This window comes from Limanda limanda, chromosome 7 (genome assembly GCF_963576545.1).
Source record: "Limanda limanda chromosome 7, fLimLim1.1, whole genome shotgun sequence".
NCBI classification, from domain to species: domain Eukaryota; kingdom Metazoa; phylum Chordata; class Actinopteri; order Pleuronectiformes; family Pleuronectidae; genus Limanda; species Limanda limanda.
This window is the reverse complement of record NC_083642.1, coordinates 5,097,290-5,122,618: the sequence shown is the minus strand read 5'-3', so window position 1 is coordinate 5,122,618 and position 25,329 is coordinate 5,097,290. Positions and strand designations below refer to the sequence as shown.

The 25,329-nt window shown below is 46.4% G+C and overlaps 1 protein-coding gene across 1 annotated transcript in view; it reads right to left on the bottom strand.

Moving 5' to 3' along the window:
- The window catches only part of plxna2 (plexin A2), a 196,252-nt gene that overhangs the window by 86,752 nt on the left and 84,171 nt on the right, over nucleotides 1-25,329 (bottom strand). Inside the window, exon 5 of the mRNA XM_061074305.1 lies at nucleotides 2,121-2,221. Within this exon, the coding sequence (XP_060930288.1) occupies nucleotides 2,121-2,221 (101 nt within the window). The remainder of the gene's footprint in view (nucleotides 1-2,120; nucleotides 2,222-25,329) is intronic.

Genomic DNA, 25,329 nt, shown 5'->3' with positions numbered 1-25,329 from the left:
ATGGAAGGTTTCCAACTTTGAATATTCCCCGAATTTTGCAACCCTAGTTAGAGGAGAGTCATGTCATTGGCAGAAGAAGAAGCTTCACACTATTATGTGATTGTGCCTTTAATGCATCTTTTGTTTTCTATATTCCAACTGTTCCATCTCAGCCAAATGCAAAAACATTTTCTCTTGCAACGTTTCTGATATTTTAGCATTTCACCCAAAATAACACAAAGAAGTCTGAATGAGTCCCAGCAAGAAGAACTCAGGATCCGTCCAGTAACGTCTTCTCCTCTACAAGGTCCACAAGGTTCTCGCCACACTCACTGCAGGGTCACGACAGCGAAGGGGCGATTAGGCCGAGGCCCAGGTGGCACGAGGGTCCGCGGTGGTCCGTGGTGCTGGGAGAACAGATGGCTGATCTGACATGAATCAGGGTTGTGACCTTCTCTCCTCACGGTACAGTACGACTGTCCACACACGTGTTCACGCATCTACGCAAAAGAATCACAGCCACGTGCACTGCTTCCTCCTCCAGCTGCTTCAGGACCAAACTCCACCTTCCAGCATCAGCTCCTCTCACAGGCTACGTAATCGAATCGCTGTTGTCGTGTATTCACTAGAGTTAATGATTTTAGCATGTGTTTTAAATATAATGACAGGTTTATATTTATGATGCTTATTTTCGTGACTCTCAGACATTCCCTAGTAGTAGGTCTGTCCCTCTTTGGAAGGACCTTTGACTTTGGGAATAACCTCTGACCAGCTAATGGATGGCTGTAGAAGGAATGTCCTTGACCAATGTGTCTTCATGTTCGGACACAAAACACGTCCTTCGAAGGCCCCAGGTGGGATGACATGTTACCCGAAGTCAGGGGCGGAACCAACCTCTGTATATAATGTGTGTGAGACCCAACTGGTCAGATCTCACTACTTGGCTCGGGTGATTTCTCTGAGTTCTAGAGCTCGTCCTGACCTGTGAAACTTCTGTGTCATAAACATTATTATTCTTGTAAGCACTGGGACGTTCCTTTCCTTCATCATCAACTTCTACAACAACACAGCGACCTCTCGGCTACCCAGAATACACTTCACTGTCAACCTGAATTATTCCATTCCCGACCAACACCTGCACAAACACACGTGATTAAGAGTCCAGCACGGAGGCTAATGTTGTGGTAAACGATCTCAGTGTGACGGCACGCAGACTGTAACCAGCACAGGGCTTCATCCGCCCCCCCCACCTCCCCCCCCGCCCTGCACCTCCCGCAGCCGAATGCTGAATTACCTTGTCGCTAGGCAATTATTTGTCCTGTCCCAGCTTTGGAGTGATGTAAATTACTTTAAGTGCACTTTGCCGGGGCCGCCGTCACCATAATGATGATTGTGGCGCGGCTGTGATACACATAAATATTCAACTATACCTTTAAATAGAGGGTCTCTGCATTCAGGAGGGGGGGCCATAAGTGGGGAATACAAGACGCAGCAGCCAAGAAAGAGAAAGCTGTGAGCGATGAGGGAATGTGTTTGCTCAGGAAACAAAGAGGTGGAGACGGAGCAGAATGCCTCCTTCGCTTTTTTAGTATCGTGTCCCCTTCATCCCGTGTCCTCAGAATACCCTCATCCTCATATCATGGAGCTACCTGCACTTAGATGAGCACTGTACGGAATGACTCATACTGAGAATATCACAAGTACACAAGCTTTTTCAGGCAGTTTCATATTTTTTCTGAAATCCCGTCGGGCCTGCTCTTGAAGACAGTTGTGCTGCAGTAACTACTCAGCTCCAGCAGGTGTCACTCATGGCCTCTATGCTCCGTCCCCCTGCCTCGGTTATGGTTTCGTCATTGGTTCTGCTCTTGTCTGTCTTTTCACGTTCAACTTAGTCACACACACACACACACACTGAATGCTCTCATTTCCTGTTAAGATCAACTCGTGTCAGAACAGAGCAGCAGTCGACATGAAGCAGCTTTGAACCGGCTCTGAGGCTCAGCTCTCCACTTCCAGAAACTGTCTCCTCTCCTCAAACTCGTATTTGATGCTCCAGACAAACATCAACAGAAATAAAAGCCGGAGGGTCGTTTTGGGGCGACGTCTCCAACACCCTGATGATGACGGAGGTGGTTACTCACATGTTGTGCAGGACACACCAGCCGCAGTGTGGGTCCCCGGAGCTCAGACACTCTCCACAGGTCCCGTACTGCTCACACGACTCGATGGGAACTTGGGTCACCTAGAAAACACACAGGAGAAAAGGTCAAGGTCAAGGTGGAGCCTTTACAAACATCACAGGAGAAGCCTCTGGGTGTGTGTGTGTGTGTGCATATTCAATGACATCTACCATCATTGCTCCATTTGGGAGAGGCGGTGGACTAGTGGCAGAAACTTGGACTATGGGCAGAAAAGGTCTCTGGTTTGTCTCTGGTTCGACTCCACAGAGAAACAACAAAAAGACGAACCTGGATTGATCTGTCCAAAAATCCAAGAGGATTCTCCCTACCCTGTCTAGTGCCACTGAGCAAGGCACCTTACTCCCCTAACATCTGCTCCCCGGCAACGTACATAGCTGCCCACTGCTCTGTGTGTCCTGCACCAGATGGGTTAAAAGCAGAGGTTAAATTTCCCTCCTTGCTTGTGCATGTGTTTGGGACAAATACATGTATCTTAATCATATCTTAATTTGTATTTACTGATACATTTCCACTGTTCTACGTTTGCAGGGATGGTGTGAGCGGCTGCACAATGCTGCTGTATGTCCACGTGTGCGATGACAACTGCACAGGCAACTGTTGCCTTTATCTTAAGCCAGGGAAACAGCGGTGAGCAGCTGGGATCAGTTGGCCACAGAAAGCTGCTGCGCTGCCGTCAAAGGGCTTTTGTCTGCACCGGGGCATCTGTCCATCTAGGGAGAGCTGTCACAACACACCTGCAGCAGCAGTGACAGACATGTGGAGCACCGGCCTTTATGTTCAAAAATATATGTGCCTTATGATGTATTTTGTATACTAGTGATGCATCAATACATTTCATTGTCTTGAGTTGTACGCCCTGTTTATTAGTTTTGTTTGTTTGTTTTTTTGTTCTGTTTTTATGCCTCATTTTGGCATCATTTCTTACTTACTCCTTGTACTTGTCTGTTTGTACTTAATTACCTGAAAAAAACTAATAAACATATTGTTAATATATATATTTATGTGCACATGTCAAGTTTAATAAAATTACGTTTTTATGAAGCTATGATAAGATCAGGAGTAGAAACAGTAACCTTTTAAAAGTTGTCATTATTGCTGTGCTTGTAAGAGTTTTTTTTAAGAAATATGAACAAATGGAAATTGGTACGTCAAAGAAAAAAACATGTTTGAAATGTCAACAGCAGAGAATTTCAATAAGCACTTCCAGCGCAAAGCAAACACACACACACGTCCACACCCATGCATCACTAATCTAAACGGTGAGGCTGTGATCTTTTGGAATAAGGAAGCACATCCTAGTCAGTTTTTCAGTTGACGTTAAACCTGAACAAACACGGGATTGAGAATTTACATTTGTGAACAAGAATCAAACAAACATCTCCTCCTGGGCGCCGACCAAGTGTGTGAGTCAGCGGAACTGTGTGATGCACAGGCTGGTTGTGTGTTCAGCGGATAGATACAAGCACTCATCCTTCTGTTAGTTTTGATGGGGATAGGAGTGTGTGTGTGTGTGTGTGTGTGTCTGTGTGTGTGTTTGTGTGAGTCTTGCTGTGGCTAAGTGTGTCTGCCAGGCGAGGTTCTGCTCAGACACATGGCCTCTCAGTCTGTTTGTGCAGCACAGCGGTCTGCAGTACGATCCAGAGGTCAGCGTGTGTGTGTGTCTGTGGGTTTCTTTTCTATTTAAGTGTCCCATGGGGCCCACCTCAATCCCACCTGCATCTCACTGGGTCGCTGGGGGGAAACACACACACACACACACACTGACGTAAAGCACAACACAATCACCACACAGCAGACGAACACAGGCCCAAGAAAAAAAGCTTGAAAACATGAATTTCACCCCGACGTGGATTCATTTTCACTCTCTGTCCCTCTTTCAATTTCCTGGCGATTGCCTGGTTGGGTAATGACAGCGGCGTCTGACAGTGTGTGTGTGTGTTGTGCTGCTCAGCTCCAAACCTCCGGCTCAGATCAATGCCTAATAAGTGGCTCCTTTGCAGAAATGAGGGGGAGTGAATGAAGGGTGCAAATAACACCTTTTACATTCTTTTTCAAAAACCCTGTGCAAATCACCCACAACTGGCTGATGCTAATTGCAGTTTCGCACCAGGAGCTGGAATGAACTGTCAGCGAGGACGAGATAACAGCCGGGTGTCCGTCAGGGGAGAGGTTCTTTATTACAACATATCACATTTGTTAAAAAAACAACAAAAAAAAACTGCTGACGTCAAAACTCGTAACGTTCTCCTGATATTGCACGGATCGTGAAAAAGATGAGGTCTGCAAACCTGTCATCTGCTGCAACACTGTGAGAGATGTGTGCTCCAGCAGAGAGAGAGCGATATTTAAACTTTATATAAACTTTAAAACAGGCTCAGGGCCCACAGAGAAAAACAACAACAATACATACAATCAATACATTACATAAATATATACAGGGAAAGAAGGGCTAAACAAGGCACTCATGCCAGTGTTCCCAGATCTTGGATGTGTAATTGACAGAGCTGTGGCCAGGGTCTGTCATAAGATCAATTATTCAATTTGTCAAGCGGTCCAGCCGACTCGTAAACTTAAAAGTTAGGTTCCTCAGCAAGGCCATGACGGTGGTTAGACCCATTTTACAAAACAATTCACTGGCTCTAGTCCTCCTGGGTTTCTTCAGGAGTATCCTAAGACAGTCATTATAGCAGTGGTTCTTAACCTTATTGGAGGTACTGAACCCTGCAAGCTTCATCAGTGCATTCACCGAACCCTTCGTAATTGGAAAAATAAAATATGATTTCTTCAAAACATAGGTATATATTTTATTAGTGCACAAAATGAACGATGCATCAGTTGCACACAAAATCCCTGTGTTCAAAGAACAAAACCAACAAAACATGAATTTCACACAAAAGCATAACTCAATGAATATTTACTTCAAATCAATGTGACTTGCTGTTGCCTTTCAGATACAAGTTCAGAAATGCGCGGCTTCACCTTGGCATGTGCCACTCTCATATCATTTTCGCAATAAAGTCTGTTCCTTTTCTTAATTTTCATGTCTACCATCCTCGAAAAAGATTGCTCGCAAAGATTGCAAAGATACAATGTTTTATAAAATTGTCAACTTGGCATTGCAAATCATGCATTGAAGACGCCTACTCCCATCACGTTCCTCTACACACGTGAATCCTTATTGTACGTATTCGTCCAACCACTTTCTTTTTTTGCTCGTCATAGTAAGTATGAAGGGATTGAAAGATTAAAATAATGTGGCGTGATTAGCTGCAGCCAATGATGGCCAAGCGGACGTCTAGTCTAGAATTATACAAGTGGGCTGAATTTATTTTGTGTAACACATTTTTACTAAGCAACTAAATATTTGTAATCTAACACGGAGAAGAAACGACATTATTAGTGTGAACCGGGCTATACTGTGTGTGTCTTGACCCCAGCCGAACCCCTGAGAGTGACTCACCGAACCCCTGAGAGTGACTCACCGAACCCCTGGGGTTCGATCGAACCCAGGTTAAGAACCACTGCATTTTAGGCTACTTTCAACCTACGCAAGCTCTCCTTCTTGTAATACACCCAGAGTGGAGCTGTATAGAGATACATATATATGTTCCTTTGTTTTCTCTCCGCTCCTCCAATAACCGTCCACCTGTCTCCCGGGTTCCAAACCCCGAGGCAGCACAGAGACGGGCCCGCGGGACAAAGAGAGCCATTGACACACGGCTGGACGTTGCTAGTCGCTGCTCTGTGTGGCAGCTCCTCCACGGACTCTCCTGCTGGATTAACCCCCGCTGTCACCTCAACAAACTCCATTTGTGTGTGTGGGTCTCTCGCCTCCAGCTCCGGGACAAACAGGTGGCACGCTGTAATGAGCTGCAGACTGGGGGTCACATCAGCAGCAGAAGCCGCAGCCGATGACAAACAGGCCCACCAGGGGCGAGACGGCAACTCCTGCCTGTGAGTGTACACGCATCCAGAAGTCTCTGAATCCCTCCTAACCCCCAGAAAGCCTTCGGATCCTTCAGATCCTTCCAGAAACATGTGTGAGGCTGGTGAAACTTTATAGGATCACTTTCACAGAGGCCCGGCTCGGTGAAAGGGTTACAGTGTGGAGACAGCTGTCAGCAGGGGGAAAGTGAGGTGGGGGGGCACTGGTTGTCCCTTATGGACAGACAGACACAGGGCTGCTGTCAGCTGACAACACAGACAAAGGGTGAGAGGGGTGAGACGGAAGGAGAAGAAGAGTGAGGTAGAAACAGGAAAAACTAAAAACCAGAGGAGGATGGAACTAGCGCAGAATGAGAGAGAAAGTGTGTTTGTGTGTTTGTGTTTGTGTGTTTGTTTGTGCGATTGTATTGATGCTCAGACCAACTCGGCCCAGTAGTGGAGATGAGGATGGGACAAGGGAGGGTCTTGAGGGGGGGGGGGATCTGAGGGGGGGGGGATCACAGCAGCTGTTGCCCAGCACACGCTACAGTCACTCAACACAGCAGGGCTGCACAACCAAGCCCCTTCTCCCACTGTGTGCATATGTGTGTGTGTGTGTGTGTGTGTGTGTGTGTGTGTGTGTGTGTGTGTGTGTGTGTGTGTGTGTGTGTGTGTGTGTGTGTGTGTGTGTGTGTGTGTGTGTGGGTGTATGCAGTATGCACAGCACCGTAACGGATGTGCAGATTGCAGTTCCTGTGTTTTCAATGAAGACAAAGAAGCGCCACATGTGATCCGGCGTTGCCTCCAACTTTCCCTGCTCCTCCTCCGACTCGACTCCCTTCACACCCGGAGCCGACCCGAGCCAGGCCGAGCCGAGCCAGACCGAGCCGAGCCAGGCCGAGCCGAGCCAGGCCGAGCCGAGCCAGGCCGAACCGAGCCAGACCGACCCGAGCCAGGCCGACCTGAGCCAGGCCGACCCGAGCCAGGCCGATCCGAGCCAGGCCGACCCGAGCCAGGCCGAGCCGAGCCAGACCGAGCCGAGCCAGGCCGACCCGAGCCAGGCCGACCCGAGCCAGACCGAGCCGAGCCAGGCCGAGCCGAGCCAGGCCGACCCAAGCCAGACCGACCCGAGCCAGGCCGACCCGAGCCAGGCCGACCCGAGCCAGGCCGACCCGAGCCAGGCCGACCCGAGCCAGGCCGACCCGAGCCAGGCCGATCCGAGCCAGGCCGACCCGAGCCAGACCGAGCCAGACCGATCCGAGCCAGACCGACCCGAGCCAGACCGACCCGAGCCAGACCGACCCGAACCAGACCGACCCGAGCCAGACCGACCCGAGCCAGGCCGACCCGAGCCAGACCGACCCGAGCCAGGCCGACCCGAGCCAGACCGAGCCGAGCCAGACTGACCCGAGCCAGGCCGACCCGAGCCAGGCCGACCCGAGCCAGGCCGAGCCGTGTCAGCGAGAGGAGCCGCTCCCGGGTAAACGAATGCTAATAGAATTCCAGCTTGAGATGACCCTAGCAGGGGGTTATTCAAGCAGAGAGGCGGCTGTGAAGTCGCACGCTGCGGCGACCTGGGCGAGCGACTCTCTCACTCGAGGGTTAAAACAACAGCTTCCTCTCTTTCAAAGGCTCGTCCTGAATGGGCTCCGGCTCCCTTTGTGGCCGCCAAGCTTTCACTAATGCAGCGGTGCCGTGTCGGTAACTGACACCCGGCTCCAGGGATTTGAGCACGAGTGATATTAGGACAATACATTAAGGCAACAATACAAATACACTTATCAATCTAAATCAAGAAATGAAAGAGCAGCCATAAGAGCATCCTTTTGTCACCAATCATAATTACAAGTCTTTTTGAATTCAATCCACCGTCATTAGAATTCCCTCGGTGTAACTTTTATAATAATTGGATTGAGACTGTTTTTGTTGTAAGTCGTGTTCTGAGAAAAATAAAAAGCAGAGCGCTGGAGCTGGAGGCATTGCATCATCGAGGTGTTACTTCCTTCCTTCCACTTTCCATGACTCAGCCGACCACAAAAACATTTTGCGGTCGGCCAGTAACATCGTCTCTGACTTAAAACTCTTTTGAAAAGTTTTAAATGAATAGTTACAGGTTTCTACGATTTATAAGGTGAGACTGAAACACTCTTCTGTGAACCAGTCGATGCTCAAACTAAATACATCACTTGATCCCAGATCCAAAGTGTGTTAAGGGACTGTTAACTGTCGAGAATTTTGATCCTTCATTTTCATTGTTATAATTGTTGGATTTAATGTTGCATGTGGGGCTGCTGCTGTGCTGCAAGACTCATTTCAGTGTCTGACGATAACGAAAGATCAATCAATTTAAAGATAAAGAAAGGGGCAGCAATATAAAATTCCCTTTGCACACGTTTTCCACTGTTGTTTCTGGCCACCTGTGAAGACAGTGTCTGCTCCTCACTTTTCATTTTCATCCTGAGAGCAGAGGAGCACCACACACAGGACGGAGGCATTAGGCTCGGGCGCCCGGGAGAGAGACCGACAATGTGTATGTACATTAGCGAGCAGCAGGACTTTCATCTGCTCCTGTCTCTCCGCGGCTGAGAATAAATGGTGGCTCCATTTCAGCTCCTCTGCCCCGCTGCCCTGATCGCTGCTTCTCGTGACGGATGGGGGCACAGGGGAAGAGCAGGAGGAGAAGGAGAAGACAAAAACTGAAAAAAAAGGGGGATGAGGGAAGAAGAAGCAGAGTGGAAACGGCCCATTGCTTCGAGTTCTGATGAGACCTGGTCTCTCCGCGGCGCCAGATGTGCCAACACCACGCTGGGCGAGAGCGAGAGGAAGCAACAGAAAGAGAAAAATCCCACCGTCACCAGTAATGCAGAGGAAGCTATTTTGCAAGTTGTTGCCAAGGCAACAGGCCTGGCTCTGACCTCAGGAACACCCCCACATCCACCAGCACAATCACCACGGCTCCCTCCAACCTTCAGCCGCGCACGGTAAACAGCTGGCACCTCTGGGACTTCCTGCCACCTACACCTCATTTCAAACATGTATGTGTACACACACACACACACACACACACACACACACACACACACACACACACACACGAACCAACACACATACACACAAACCCACACTCAGGCGGCTCCACTACACCTTATCCATTTTTAATGAGAATTAGCCAGGCGACCACGTCACTGGATGGGACACATCGATCATGAACACAATACCCATTCCAGCAGAGAAGGGAGAGAGAGAGAGAGAGAGAGAGAGGGAAAGCAGGGGAGGGGAGTGTGTGTGTGTGTGTGTGTGTTAGTGTGTGTGTGTGTGTGTGTGTGTAGCTGTGACACAAAAGCCGAGCAAATTCTTGCTGCTGAATGAATGAAAACCAATGAATTCTTTCAGCCCTGGAGTCCCTCAGGCTTCAGCCGTTTTAAAACACGTCACTTTTGCTACATTGAAGCAAAGAATCCAAACATTTCTGGATTTTTCGAGCCACTTGAACCAGAGATTATTTTCCTTGTTGGCCTGGCTTTGGTTTTAAAGACTCCAGGTTGCATTTCCTCAGACGCCCCGGCCCAGGACCTGGTCTGCCACCTGGCTAACATCTCACCCAACCTGAGGCCTGCAGCTGGCGGACCCTCAGTGAGGTGACGCCATGAACTTTCTTCTGGGTCTGCTGGTCCAGGCCCCCAGTCACCAGATGCCCCCCCCTCCCCGGTCCGGCTCCAGGTGGGCCCTGCTTTTCCTAATCAGGGGCGAGGTGATGCAGTTTTAAAGAATGCATCTGAACTGGAAGCCTCCTGGGTCCCTCCTTCCATTGAAGGTCTTTTTCAGCCCCGTCCAATTGGTAGGAGCCCCCCCCCCCCCCCCCCGGGGGACCAGGAACATGCTGGAGAGATTATATATCTCATCTGGCCTGGGAACAACCCGGGGATTCCCCAGGAGGGTCCGAGGGAAATGTTGCTGGAGAAACACACGTCTGGACTCCTGCGCTTGACCTGTTGCCACCTTGACCCAACCCAGGAGAAGCAGCCATGGATGAGAGGTTGGATGGATGGATGGATGAAGAGATGGATGGATGAGGCAGCTTATGATGAAACCTTCTTAAATTTGAATCGCTTGCATCATCTGACTCTTTTCCAGAAGAAACAAACAATGGAAGTCAGACTTAAAATGTTAATACAGTGGTTTCACCATGAAACCAGTAACCCCCTCCCTCTTTTTTTTATCCCTATGGGCTAATCTTTTCTTGTAATCCCTCCTTTTCGAAGGATCATCTCCCTTTTTGTCTTCCTGGTCTCCTCCTCGTCTTGATCCACTTTCCCTCAACTCACAGCTGCAGCTACAGACGCTATGGAACCATCTCATCCAGCTTCTTGACATCCACCCAAAAGAAATGGTGTTTTTTTTGACACTGAAAACTAATCAACTGCACTTAAAGAAAGTGCAATCTCACCCTCCTCTTTGTTGGAATTTTAAAGAGTGAATAAATCTGCTCCATAGGTGTTTTGGCAGCGTGAGGTCAGTCAGTGGTTCGACCAGATCGTCAATAACCATCGTGAGCTTGACCGGCCCTGAGAGGAGGAGAGGTGAGGGGTTCTACTGGAGTGTTGTGTCTCGTCCCAGGATCATCAGGCCTCCAGACTCACACATTACATTACATTACATTTCATTTAGCTGACGCTTTATACAAAGCGACTTTACAATAAGTGCATTCAACCCCGAGGGTACAAACCAAGAACAACAAGAATCAAGAAAGTACAAATTCTTCAAAAATAAAGCAAAACTACAAAAATGCTATAAGTAAGTGCTACTTTCACTTTTTACTTCACTTTTTATATTTTTTATATATTTTTATTCAGAAATGTTTATCTCAAAATAAATGTTACTTTGTATAAATATTGGTAAAAAGTGAGTAAATAAGAAGTAAACAGTGAGTAAATATATACTGGTTTCCCATTTTTTATTGCTCTCCTATGCATGTTGTATTAATTGCGTTTTTATGTTTCTATGTTCATTGTTTGCACCAATAACCAGAGCAAATTCCTTGTATGTGTGAACGTATACTTGGAAATAAAATACTTCTGATTCTGATTCTGATTCTAAATTGTTAGTTTCAAAAATTGTTAGTGATTTTTTTTAATTTTTATTCAATGTATAGTCTGAAGAGGTGTGTTTTTAGTTTGCAACGGAAGATGTGTAAACTTTCTGATGTCCGGATGTTGTTGGGGAGCTCATTCCACCGTTTAGGAGCCAGGACAGCAAACAATCGTGATTTTGATGAGTGTTTAGCAGTGAGGGAGCAACGAGCCGATTGGCCGAAGCAGAGCGGACCACACCAATTACACCCGGCTTGATTAAGGACCCAGCAGGACCGTGTGCACGGGTGGGGGGGGTGCTGATCCCTCGGAGGCGTTGAGTCGACAGAGCATAGAAACCACAACAGCTGGGAGGCTTGATGAGGGGTTAAAACCCACAGTGTAAGCACAAATGTGTAAAAAAGTAATTAATTACAGCCACATGTGCTCGTAATGAGTGTAGATAAAAATCCTCCTCATCACGTCGAAGATAAAACCTGAAACCTTTATCCCCGGCTGTAGTTTCCCTATCAGCTGCTCGGATCCACATCCACAGGAATTGCTTTTGTGTGTGTTGTTGTTGTTGTTGTTGGATGTCAGAGGGCGTCCTAAGTCGTTTTGAGAGAAAACAAGTTTTGTGTTGTAATACGCAACATTGATTTTCTTCAACTGTATTTATCTGCGTATGGCACCAATGCAGGTTAAAGGCTCTGAATAAACGGGAGATGGAAACTAAATTAACTGGGAGATACACCAGCATCGCCTGGTTGTGTTGTTTTTTTTCCCGCCTGAAGGTCAGAAACCCTTTATATGGTTTTCAGAATAAATGATTTTAAAGCAGAGGAGATGGCATTCGGAGTTGATGCTACTCATTGATTTTAAGAGGCTAAACCAGCGAGGCTGAGGCGAAATGAAATGATACAGCTCGCCTCATCTACAAACAGCCGTCTCCCAAAATGAATCTGTGTGAAGATGTGGAGCTTTTAACCTTTATTGTCACGGCCGGCTCTCTCCGCCCGTTCTCCTTTTATTCCTCGCTTTCGGTTCACCACACAGACACACGCACACACAAACATTCACTATTTTTATTATTTATCTGTTGGATTTGGTCTAAGCTCCCAGATTTTCGTCAATTGAGAACATCAGGACGCTGCGTGAGGCCGATTTAAAGAGTGAAACGGCTACGAGCTCATCAGGAGCAGAGGCGAGTGCAAACACAACAACCGAGACTAACTCTCCCTCTAAACTGTGGAAATCTCCATCACAGTTTGATCGAGTTAATGTGCCGTTTCCAATGTTCTCGAGCCAAACAGCATCAAGAGCCTCCTCCTCCTCCAGCCTCCTGTGTTCTGGCTCAACCCCCCCGCTCCCGGACCCCCTCAGTCCGGGCCTGGTCCCTGGCAGCTCATCAGAAGTAACAGACTGGTAGGAGACAATGAAATGAACTGCCAGGAAGGAGAGGAGGAGGAGGAGGAGGAGGAGGAGGAGGAGGAGGAGGAGGAGGAGGAGGAGGAGGAGGAGGAGGAGGAGGAGTAGGTCAGGCGTGTGCCTTGTGACCGCCGGGTGAACTCTGAGGCTGAGTGGCCGTTACGTGTTAACGCCGACCCCAGGAAGGATGAGAACGTGTCTAAAGTGGAAATAATACAGTTCTCTGTCGCCTCCCTGACACGTCTTGTGACCGACAGTCATTGTTGCGGGGGGGAAATAATATGGTGGAGACTTTGGCCAAGTTCCCTGAGGACTTCCTGTGGATTGGTGATTGGTCAGGTGGCGCTTGTGTGTTGGTCGAGTGCTTCTCTGTTTTTCTTTCTGACATTAACTGCTGCTGCCTGAAAGTAAAGATACAAACACCCCTGGGATGAAGTATATGTGTGTATTCATGTATTATTACTATTATTATTTTGTATTGCACTGTTTTTTTTTACGTTTATCTTGTGCACCTGACTGCACGGCAAGTTTCTCACCTGGGATGATAAACAGGATCTGAACTGAAATTCAGAATGATGTAATTGTTATTTCGATATAGACAATGGCTTTAGATTGGATCACGACTGCTTGACAAAGAGTAGCTTTATTAAATTCATATAAAATGGGGCCACACACCCTCATAATTCAATCTCTGATAAACACCTGTTCATCCCTCATTCATTTGGTCATATTTCACAGTTATATCTACTTTGAACAAGGTTTCCTCAGGTTTCTACAAGTTAAATGTCAGACTTTTCAAGAGCTTTTTAAAACCCCTAATAAATTACATTTATGGCCGATGTAAAGTACGACAGACATGAAGGAATATCAGGAGTCAGAGGATTACTTACACCTAAGGTCAAGGTGGACAAACGTATTCACACCTTCACTGTAAGTGTCAGTGATTCTTGATATAACCACGAGACAGTAAGTACCCTCAGACTTTCTGATCAGGGTGTGTTTAACTGCAAGTTAACATAATTAAGATCCACCTACAAGTAGTTATGACCTAGATATGTTGACGTATTCAAGCCAAAAATGAAATTCAGATTATTCAATTTCCATTGTTTTTCTTACATTCCAAGACCCTGCAGAATCCCTGATAGAAATTGTTTGAATATGCACTTTGTGGTCTGTAATCTCTGTTTGTGTTTGTGTGTGTGTGTGTGTGTGTGTGTGTGTGTTTGTGTTGAGATGCTGCAGACGGGAATACGGGTGGTGGGGTGGGGGGGTGGGGGGGGGGGTAGTCACAGGGGGACGTGAGGCAGCGCAGGGACACAACCACAGAAATAATGGAGTGAGGGAAATCGACCTGTGAGGAGGATGAAAAATCCAACCAGTCAATACAGCGAGGAGTGTATCAATTATGTATGTGGCTTCAATCCTCTTCTTTTTGGGGAGGCAAGGAGAGAAAGGGAATAGGTTGAGGGGGCGGGGGGGCAGGGGGGGCGTTTGTGTGCATTTTGATTGTGTGCAAATGTGAGCTCCATTGGTGCAAACAGCTTTAAAATGAACAAACACTGTTCAATAGAGTATATCAGTAACAATGCTCTTAAAAGACAAACGCGTTGTGGGACATTTGACTTTCACCGACTTCTGGTTGTGTTTTTCTCTTCCTGCAGGTTTCACCTCTAGTTCCAAACATGAATGTAAAGCTGTTCCAACAACGACCTTGGCAGAAATCCTGCATAGAAGAAAAATACACATATGCTTCGTATTTGACTTTTGATAAATAACACAACGTCAACTTCTGATCCCTGCAGAGGCCTCCACTACTTTCCAGCTCCCATGTTCACCCTCTTACACACAGGTACAGATGTGAAGATGGACACTGGTGAGCTAGCCCCCCCCCCCCCATGCCTTCTCACTGGAACCGGTGTAAAGGCCCACTCTGACATTTAAGAGATGGAAACATGGAGCTGTGAATCTGCCTCTGAGTGTTTTTATTAATGTACGCGCTCATGTGCAAAGACGGCAATAATAAAAAGTGACGCTCACTTTCCACCATGAAACATCCTGGTTTAATTAGATTCAACATTATTTCAGTGCCTCAACATTTAATGGAGCCACTTTAAAATGCCTCTTTTTTCTTTGGCTGAAACAATGCATGTCTGTGTTTATTAGCACTTTGCATATGCACATCATGTCGGCTCAAGCACTTCCTGTCTGTCTCTCCTGCTTCGACTCAGACATCATTACAAACCGGGCCCTAATTCAAAAGGTATAGATCGTCTGAACAGCCACTTCAACACCACATATGACTCATTTGTTCATTAGCAGTGGGTTGAAATCTTCTGGTGAAATGCTTGAAGTGGAGACAGAACGCAGTTGAAGTGTGCTTGACCTGCACTTGAGAGGGAAAGTTATGTATATATAGTGGAATGTGGTTTGTTGAGTGATACTTATAGACTAAATTAACATCTTGTTAGTTACTAAAACACTTAACGCCCTGTCCTTCACTTCCGTCTCCAGACGTCTTTCAATCAGTCCAATCAGAATCTCAACATCTGCTGCCAGACAAGCCTCTGAACTCCACGGATATTCTCTTTCAATTATCCATGTGAGGAAATGTCTGAATTAATCCATGTAGAAGATGCAGGATTGATATCGTCAGGAGTGTTCACTGCAGGCGAGAAAACCAAAGGGTGTAATGAAGAAGAGAAGCAAGACAAAGACGTCAACATGGAAGGACGATAAGACTGTACAACTCCTCTACCTCTGTCAGAGCCACCATCACAGAACTGCACTAAATACACCTGTCTCCTTGCACTGTGTACCCTGTACAACACTCCGCTCCATATACACTTACTTCACATCATATGTGATATGTGTTAATATAAACCATATTAATATTATATATCATTTTATACAATAATATTGTCTTTTGCACACTCTGTCTACATATTCTTACACTCATAGTATATTGTATTATCTATTGTATAGTCAAATACTTATTCATATCAAATATTTATACCTCTACTATATATCATATATTTATTTATTGTACAACACTCCGCTCCATATACTGGAACACTTACTCTTATGTGATATTGGTTAATATAAACCATATTGATATTATATATAATTTTATGCAATAATATTGTCTTTTGCACACTGTCTAACAACAACATTACCATCATATCATCAGGACTATTACCATCATCTTGCCACTGCACCTCATCTACCTATTTATCTTGTATTCTTTCTACCTCAATATTTTTTATTTTATTGTATTGTATTGTATTTTATTGTATTCAAATATACCGGCTGCTATGACGACTAAATTTCCCTTCGGGATGAATAAAGTAATCTATCTATCTATCTATCTATCTATCTATCTATCTATCTATCTATCTATCTATCTATCTATCTATCTATCTATCTATCTATCTATCTATCTATCTATCTATCTATCTATCTATCTATCTATCTATCTATCTATCTATCTATCTATCTATCTATCTATCTATCTATCTATCTATCTATCTATCTATCTATCTATCTATCTATCTATCTATCTATCTATCTATCTATCTATCTATCTATCTATCTATCTATCTATCTATCTATCTATCTATCTATCTATCTATCTATCTATCTATCTATCTATCTATCTATCTATCTATCTATCTATCTATTTATCTATCTATATAGAGCTTTTTGGGTTTAAGAGCAGACACAGGTGTCAATGAGCTGTGAACAAGAACATGAGATCTCCGCAGCAGAATGTTTATGTTATGTCTGACCCACTGCTCCACCCAGATCCGGATACTTCCTGGTTCATATTCAGAAATCAGCTTTAGATTTACATGTTTTCTCTCCTGTGTGTATTTAATCAAGCTGTATTCCGCTGCTTTTCTTTTTCTATCCTCATGTCTTGACCACTTGTGATTGTGACTCTCTTGTTTCTTGTCCCTGTACCTGCTTGTGTGTGTCTGTGTGTGTGTGTCTGTGCACACTCGGCTCTCGTCTCTCAGCGGGATCCCAGCCTGTCAATGCAGCCCGTAATGAGGTGTATGCTTCAGTCAGCATGTGAGGAGTTAATAAGGAAGCAGCAGAGGCCATCACACATCAACAGGCATGGGTGTGTGTGCGTCTGTGTGTGTGTGTGTGTGTGTGTGTTTGGGGAGGGTGTGAGTGCCGGGGAGCCTCCCTGGCACACTTAAGGCTGTCTGTCCACCGATGGGGGGGTATTGATTTGGAGGGGGAGGCAGACAGAAATGAATTCTGATCCACAGAGGGACTCCGCACTGCATGTCTGAGTGTGTACGGTTATTTTTTGTACGAGTGTGTGTGTCTGTGTGTGTGTGTGTGTGTGTGTGTGTGTGTGTGTGTGTGTGTGTGTGTGTGTGTGTGCATGCATGTGAGCATGTTTGTTCTCTTTGTCTCAGTGTCTCTTCCAGTGCACATGATGTACATACAAATGAAGGGTTTGGTTACACCCCACTGCTCTCAGGGCTGTTGGCTGTGTGCGCACATGTGTGGGAGTGTGTGTGTGTGTGTGGGTGTGTGTGTGAATGTTAATTTGTGTACATGTGAAAGAGAGACAGAAAGGGAGGAGGGGCTGTGAAAACCAGGCTCAGGTGGCGAGGGACACTTCTAATCTAATCCCAAACTGAGTGTGTATGCATACATGCTTTTTGTGTGTGTGTGTGTGTGTGTGTGTGTGTGTGTCTGTTTATATGCATATGCACGTATTTGTGTTTAGATGTGTATCACGCGTACTCCTCCGCTTGTACTTGATACGTTGATGAGAGTTTACAAGTATTACCGAGGCTGAACGACCTCCTCAGACCCCATAACTGCGCCTGTGATTTAATCCAATTGGCTTCCATGAGAAATACACAGAGACAAAGGCTGTGGGCAAACATGCTCCTGCAGCCGAGAGAGAATTATTAGATTCGACTATAAAGAAACTCGGTGGGGTGAGAAAAGAGGAGAAAGCGGCGACTGATCTCCAGTGGTGTGTGTCTGAAAGTGCCCTGGCTGTCTTTGTTTGGCAGAGGAGGCAAAAAAAATCAACATAATGAGCCCAAACTGCCTTTGTGTCTCACTCTCTTCCTCTCTCTCGTCCCTCTCCTCCCTCTGTCTCCTGCTCCCTCTCATCCCTCCACTCTCAGACAGCTGCTTGTGAGAAGCCGAATTAACTGCTCCCCAGTCGCGTCTGGAAAGTGCAAAATAATTAAGTGTTTTCCCTCCGAGGTACGCGTGGTTGTTTCTGGTTCCACGTATGAACTTAAAGCGTGTGGGTGTAGGTGGCAGTGTGAGTCCAGCACAAACACTGTTGTGTGTCGTTTTTTTCCATCCCCGAACCCCCCCCCCCATCCGTCACTCTGTGGTCCTATCTATTACCAACATGTGATCCTTCTGGCTCCAAATATCCGATTTACAAGTCAGCAAGAAGGGCAATATTTCAACAGGCTGTCGGGAGATGCTCTGGCCTTATCTGGCCCGGGCGCTTTCTAATATTTTTCCTCAAATATTGCATTAGGAGATATGTTATCCATCCCTGCACATTCATCTTCATTCAATGTTTGTCTGTTGGAGTGTGTGTGTGTGTGTGTGTGTGTGTGTGTGTGTTCTAGCCCAGTGACGGCAAACGTCCTCTAATATTTCTCACGTCACAGTTCCCCTTATGTGAATGTTATCATCTACTTTGGGCGAATTTAATTGGTTCTCTCAACACTGACTGAAATGATTGTAAGAGTGAAGAGAGAATATGGGGACCACACGTATGAAAGTGGTGTGAAATGTAAACAGTATGATTTACTGACTTCTGTGAGTGCAGAGATAAATCTTGTGTTCCAGCAAGAGTCCGAAGATTTCTGACCTATTTCAACACTGTTGTAATACACAGATTCAGAGTCAGACACACTCCCCAACCTCACACACACACACACACATCATGTGCAATACTTCATCCATCACTGGCGCTCAGGCTGACAGCTTTGTCAAAGTGAGCCGCAGGGGAGTGGAGAACGGCATTGTGGGATTGAGTCCTCCCATCGGACGATGCATTGACAGGAGAGTAGAAGAAGAGACGAGAAAGGAGGGAAAGAAGCCGGGGAAAATGAGGGAATGTGTTGCACAACCCCAGCAAACCGAGAGAGAGGGAGAGAGAGAGAGAGAGAGAGAGTGTCACCTCTTCCATCGGGAAGAAGAAAGGATTGTGCTGCCGTGGGTATCCCATCAGAAAGCAGCACCTCTCCTGCAGCAGCCTGTGTACCGAGCCTGGGCCGTGTGAAGGACAGACAAAGAGCATATTGCAGCCCCTGGAAGCATGACTGCATCACACGGTAAAACACACAAAAACACACACACATCGACACAGACGGTCTCCTGAGGCTCTGGCAAACTGCAGCAAATGAACCCCGGCCCTGGTGAGAGACGCAGGTACGATGCATGTGTGCACAGACGACAGCTGGCGGGATCAGTGAAGTGAGCTGTCAGTCCGTCTCCAACAGGAAGCATCAGCCTCAGCCTGAGACCTTCATCTAAACACCTCCACCGCAGGCCTGCTGCCCCCCCCCTCCCGCTCGTGTGTGGGTTCAGCCTCACAAACCCACGACTCGACGCTTCATCTGGTGATTGCGGCTCCGTCTCAGCGCTGAGGAGCAAAGGGAACTGACAGGAGACCGGGAGACTTCCAGACATTCACTTTACTCTTTGCCTGGTTCCTGACGAACCCTGTCGTGATTCCTTCAACCGGCACTCATGTTTTCTCCCTGACACTCTCTAGGCTCTAATTAGGCTTGTAAATAATTATTGCAATTAAATCCTACAATTAGGAGGAGTGAAGCACAGCCATTAGTTTCACAATAAATGTCATGAGCATTCTGCATAGGCACCGGGAGGAAACAGACAAACGCCGGGCCATTAGGAGGCAGACAGACAGAGAGACATACAGCACTCACAGCTCTTAATTATAGAGCTGATTATTCTGGCAGGATGGCTCTTGGACTGTTCCTCTGGCTCAGAATCACAGTGACAACACACGCACACATGCGCATACATGAGCCACACACAAATGTATACACGCCTGGCATCAAAGCACTCGTACACACAGCTCGTAAATGAAAGAAAAAGAAAACGAGGAGTGATATTGTTCTAAATTCAGCTCATAAACATCAGTAACACCACATGGACTGAAACTGCAGCTTAATCAGAGATTAATAGCGTTGTTTCAAGATATAATAAGAGGCTTTAAACAGGTTCAAGGACAGGTTTGTTACCCCAGGGTGCTTAGAGCCGGGAGTTCTGCTCAGGATTGATTGACCACCTCCATTCATATATACATATACACTCTATTTATACTTTTAATCTATTGCCGGATGAATTGCAAATCATCAGATTGTGTTTTATCACAAATATTCTATCTGTTCTCCTTCTCATCCTCCGTTCTTTCTCGGATGTTTCTTCAGTATTCTCCTTCTCCATATTCTCTCCAGTTGTAGCACTCACAGGCGAAGTAGCCTAATTGTGCACAATAATAACATTCTTCTGAATGCTGATAAACATTTGGATCGAACCTTCCTCTCCAGGTCTGCGCTTGATCAAATGCACACCCATCCATTAGCTGGTCAGAGGTCATTCCCAAAGTCAAGGATCATTTCGAAAAGGTAGAGAACTTCTGAGGTAAACATCTGGAGGACTCTCTGAGAATGTCTGAGAGTCCAGAAGGCAGGTATCATAAACGTAAGCCTGTCATTAGGTTTTGAACACACACCAAAATGATCTACTCTAACGAATATACGACACGTTACACAATAAAGAATCCTTCTCCTACATTCTGCCATTCAAACGTGTATTGATCATTTGGAGAAATCCCCGTGGTTCAGCAATGAAACAAAGGTGCAGCCTGCAGGGGATCTTTCTCTGTGTTGTTTTCCAGGGGTTTGTGTTTGTGGAAAACTCCGCGAGACTGCAGAGGCACGAGGTGTCAGAGAGTCTCAGGATCAGGTATCCTCTTCCTCATTATCTCATATTATGTCAGAGGGCCAGTGAGCGAGGGGCGGGCGGGGGGGGGAGAGACAGCCGTGAGGTCTAAACTGGTATTAAAGGATGAGCAGACACACACTCCATGAAGCCAGACACAAACAAACCCTCCATAGGGTCTCACACACGGGTCTGGGAAATCCATTCATACCGGACTTGACACTATTGAGTCTATTTGGAAAAAAACATTTCACCTGAAGCAGACGTCAAGCTACAGGGAACTGGTTTCCTGACAGCTCCACAGTCTACTGGGCGAGTCACTGGATCCACAGCTTGTTACCAGGCACTGACCTCTTGCCGGGACGGGGGGGGGTGAAGGTGGGAGAGGGGGGGACGGAGGAGTGGAGGGATTGATGGGGGGAACGGGAGGTAAGAGGGTGTTCAGCCGAGGACCCGGGTTGCACGGGCGTCTATTAATTAACAGCTTGATGGAGGCTGACAGGACGTGTGCTGCTATCAAATAATGAGGTTAGGATTGGCCGATGGTTCCAGGGCACAAAACCTGATTAACACTAATCCTGGCTTAAGTCAATTAACAATGCCTGCAAAGGGACTCATGCAAATGAAGTGCCTTTGTTAGGTGGGCTCACGCGGAGGGAGCAAGCAGCGGCTGAGCATTCAGACGTGTAAAACACGGGCAGAACACGGCTGAACCGGGACAAGGAAACTCAGATCAGCCATCAAGAGACCGAAAGGAGTGGACCTGCAGTGGTTAAGCAAATGGCGGTTTATGAAAACATGATTAAACTGAGGAAGGGGGGCGTCTCTAAGTGACCCGGTGAGGGACCCCTTCAGATTGATGAACACATTCAACCCTTGAACTTCCCACAACCCCCCCCCGACCTCACGCTGCTGAGAGACAGGACGTACACAGATGGAGAGCACACGGAGCATGTATGTCAACACATGTGCACAGAATCCTCCAAACATCTCTGATTCAGAGAGGGAATATGGGTTTGTGTAACATGGACACGCATTCTGAACGACCATGACGAGAAATAACTTTGTTTAGTAGAGAACTTTCTATTCAACAGCTGGAGTTCATATGTTACGAGGGACTGAGGACAGACAGCGAAACTGGGTCAAATTTAAACTTTAGAATGAAATGAAATCTTACATGTTCAAGAAAGAAACTTCTACATACTGAAAATATATAATTATTGGCAAATATCCACCAAGCAAGAACAACTTTATCTATGACTTCGAACTAGACTCAAACACACGTGTGAAAGAAACGATCACACGTGCAGAAGCTGCAGATTAAAGGAGCTTCACACGTGGGACAGGGATGAGAAGAGCATAATGGCCTCATCAATAAAACTGCACGTGCATATTGACAGGGGAATTTATCCTAATTTGTCCAAGTGTCAATATCAAGTAAAGGGAAGCAGCATTGAATCTCCGGCCGAGTTTCCAAGCTGCAGCTCCCGAGGGCGGATCTATCCAGGGTGAAATAAAATGCAGATGTGGGTTCCACATGTTGTCTTCTCACTTCTACTCTTTACGGTTGCCAGGTATGAATCATCTCTTCATTCCCAGTTGTCCCATATAAAAACGAACCCCATTTGACCCCAGTTGAAGACCTACTTTAGGTACGATCTACCTTTCTTCATAATTCATGCAGCGCAAAGCCCAACCGCAGATTCAACGGGGGAGTAGGGGAACATTCAGGAACTTATGAGAGAAAGATACCTCTTTCCTCCTGTGGGACACAGAGAGGCATTTCACATTCAGAGGTAACAGAAGATAACATTCATCGTTCTGGTTTTTGGAGCCTCAGTTGGGAGGAAATAAAACTCGAGAAGGAGTGAGAAGATTTGCTAAATTAATTCATTGTATTGTGGGTAGTCGAGTTAGCTGGACCGTTTGTTGGACTGACGCTGAAGGGCAGATGGGTGAGAGACGCAGAGATAAGGGTCAGTGGTCAAACCCTTGGTCTTGTTCATTCTCTGGTAGCTTCAGGCTAGTCAGGCTGCCCTGAGGCCGGTGAGGGGTCATGGGGACGGCCATGCAACACTCGCTGAGGTAGTGGTTGCAAGAAACTACCAAATAGAAGAAAGGAAGAAGGGGCTGTAGAGAGAATACGTCTTCCTTCCCCTCTGGATTATTATTCCTCATCAAAGCATATTCCGGTAAACGCTGACATATATGATTAAAATAAGAGTTTGGGCTTTTACAGTGAAAACAAACCCAAACATCCAGGATAACACACAAAGGAGTGTTTGAATAAGTGGCCTGGACATGAGCCAGTCCAATCTTCTCATTCTGGAGGGTGTAGACAGTAAACACATGAAACAAACAGCTCCAGACCAACAGTGCTGCTGGTTCGCTTCAGGTCTGCGTGAGCCACAACACCGACAGTGCACAGTGGAAGGCCTGGCTCCGAGCCGCCGCGTGTTCCGTGGCCATTAACACATGAAACCAGCGTGTTACACACACACTCGGATCCTGCATAATGATGAGCCAGGAGCATGTCAGCTAATCTGAGCCAGGACGAGGTGTGAACGAATCCTATTTCCTCTTGTCTTGATGGGCACTGAACCCATTTCCTCCCAATCTAAACCACACCGGGCCAAACAAAGGGATAACTAGGGGAGAGAGAGGAAGGAGAACCAGAAAGCTCTGGGGTGGGGGGTGGGGGTCACTGGAGGGAGAACAGGTTGAGTTGAGGGCGTCATACTGGAGAAAAAAAAAAAAACTTGAAAGAAGAAGAAAGAATTCATGCATGGATTTCAAATTTCACAGCTGAGCACCTGGGAGAAATTGCTAGATTTGAAAAAAAAAAAAAAAAAAAGAGGTCTTCTTTTCTTTTGTGATAATCTGTGAGCTGTAATGTTGCCGTTCCATAGGTGGAGGGAGGGAGGGAGGGAGGGAGGATGGCGAAGGAGGAATCGGGAGGTTGTGTGTGTGTGTGTGTGTGGGGGGGGGGTTAATGTTTACTAAAGAGGAAAGAAGTGTACCGGAGAGTGACAGCAGCACATGGCTGGACGCCTCTATAGGGGGGGGGGGGGGGGACAGTGTGCGTCTGTCCATGAAAGACGAGTCTGTTTTACAAGCCGGGCTCAGTGTCCCTCAGTCGCTCATGCTAGCAAGGATTTCACACTCATCCTTATAAAAGAGACGGCCACTGTTTCCCTGGGACCACTGTTAAATCTGTTAAGGTCTATTATGCACTCGTTGGAGCCTCAGCCGTAAAACATTACTAAAACCATCCAGCTCCATTACAAAGTCAACAGCTGCCTCTTTCCTTGTGATTTACGTCTGACATGATAGAAAACGAACCCACTTTTATTCTTCTAAGCGCGTGTGTGTGTGTGTGTGTGCTTTTATTTATTAAGGTGTTTTCAAAAACCCTTTCAGGCAGAACTAAGGCCTCCGCCACAGGTATCACTTCAAAAGAACCTTTCAGATGTTAAATCTTGATTGTTCTCCATGAATAATACATTACAGCTCGGGCTCGGCGAACTGGCCACTGACCAAAGCAACCGATAGAATGCAGACGCTGATTCTCTGCCGTGTGCGGTGGGTGCAAACGCTGCAGCTGGGGCCAGCGGCAAGAAGAGCACTAAATGAGAGGGAACGGGAAAAAAGGCCTTGTGAAAACATTGATAATCCAGACCCCCAGAAAGACCCTCGGCACTACTGGAGCAGTTGTCACCATTTATCCCTTTGTTCTGCATTGTTGTATGAATCGACAATAAAGGCCTGAGGTGTGTAGTCGTTGTGTTTGTCCATCCACTGGCCTGAGCTCCTCCCCCCAAACACAAAGCAGAACAGTACAAGCGCAGGCAAAAGGAAATAAAAACATGTTTATTTATAGACATACTGTTAGAACCATCACACTTTATTTTAGCGATGACAACCTTGACAAAACTTCTGAGAGCCCTTATTTTAATAACAAATAAAGTAATAACAGCCTCCTGGCTGAAGCCACAGCCCCCCACAATAACCCCATGGAGGGGTAGAATTCAAGATATGTACAGGATGGAATACTTGTCTGCACTATTACAACTGAAAACAGAGGTTTAGAAAAACAACTGGTCCCCGATTGTTCTACAGTTCCATCTGATACGAGCAAAATATCTATATATATTGCTTTTGTTTTCTCTTTGTTTTACCTTGTAAGCAATGGACATCTGCAGGCCATGCTATCTCAGAATATTGTCTCGATGTAATGCAATGTGAGATGTACCGTGTTTGTGGACAATGCTAATCAATAACTTAATTCTGATGTACCCGGATCATGATGGCCTGGACCCGAGACATACATGGACAGTTAACCCCATTAACCTAAGACTTGTACCCGTGGCACCTCATTTCATGTTAAAAACGATGTACTGTATGACTGTATTCTAACCCTAACCCTAATAAAAAGAAGTTCAAAAAAAAAAGCACAAGCGCAGGAAATGAGAGAAGAACCAGGTGAGGTCCCATTTTTTTTTAAAAAGAGAGAGGGGACTCGTCGGTGAGCGGCAGAGCACTCATGCAAATTCATCCGAGTGAATTTCCATGAGCTGGCAGCGGCGTGTGCTGGTTTAACGATGCTCCAGCTGCCACTCACATGTGAATACTCCGTCTACCTGTTTGATTAGAGCCTACCGCTGCAGGCTCAGTGATTCTGCCTGTATGTAAAGTGTGGCTTTTCTACAGTAGATAAACCCTAAAGCCCCCCCCGCCGCGCTTCGCCGTATGGA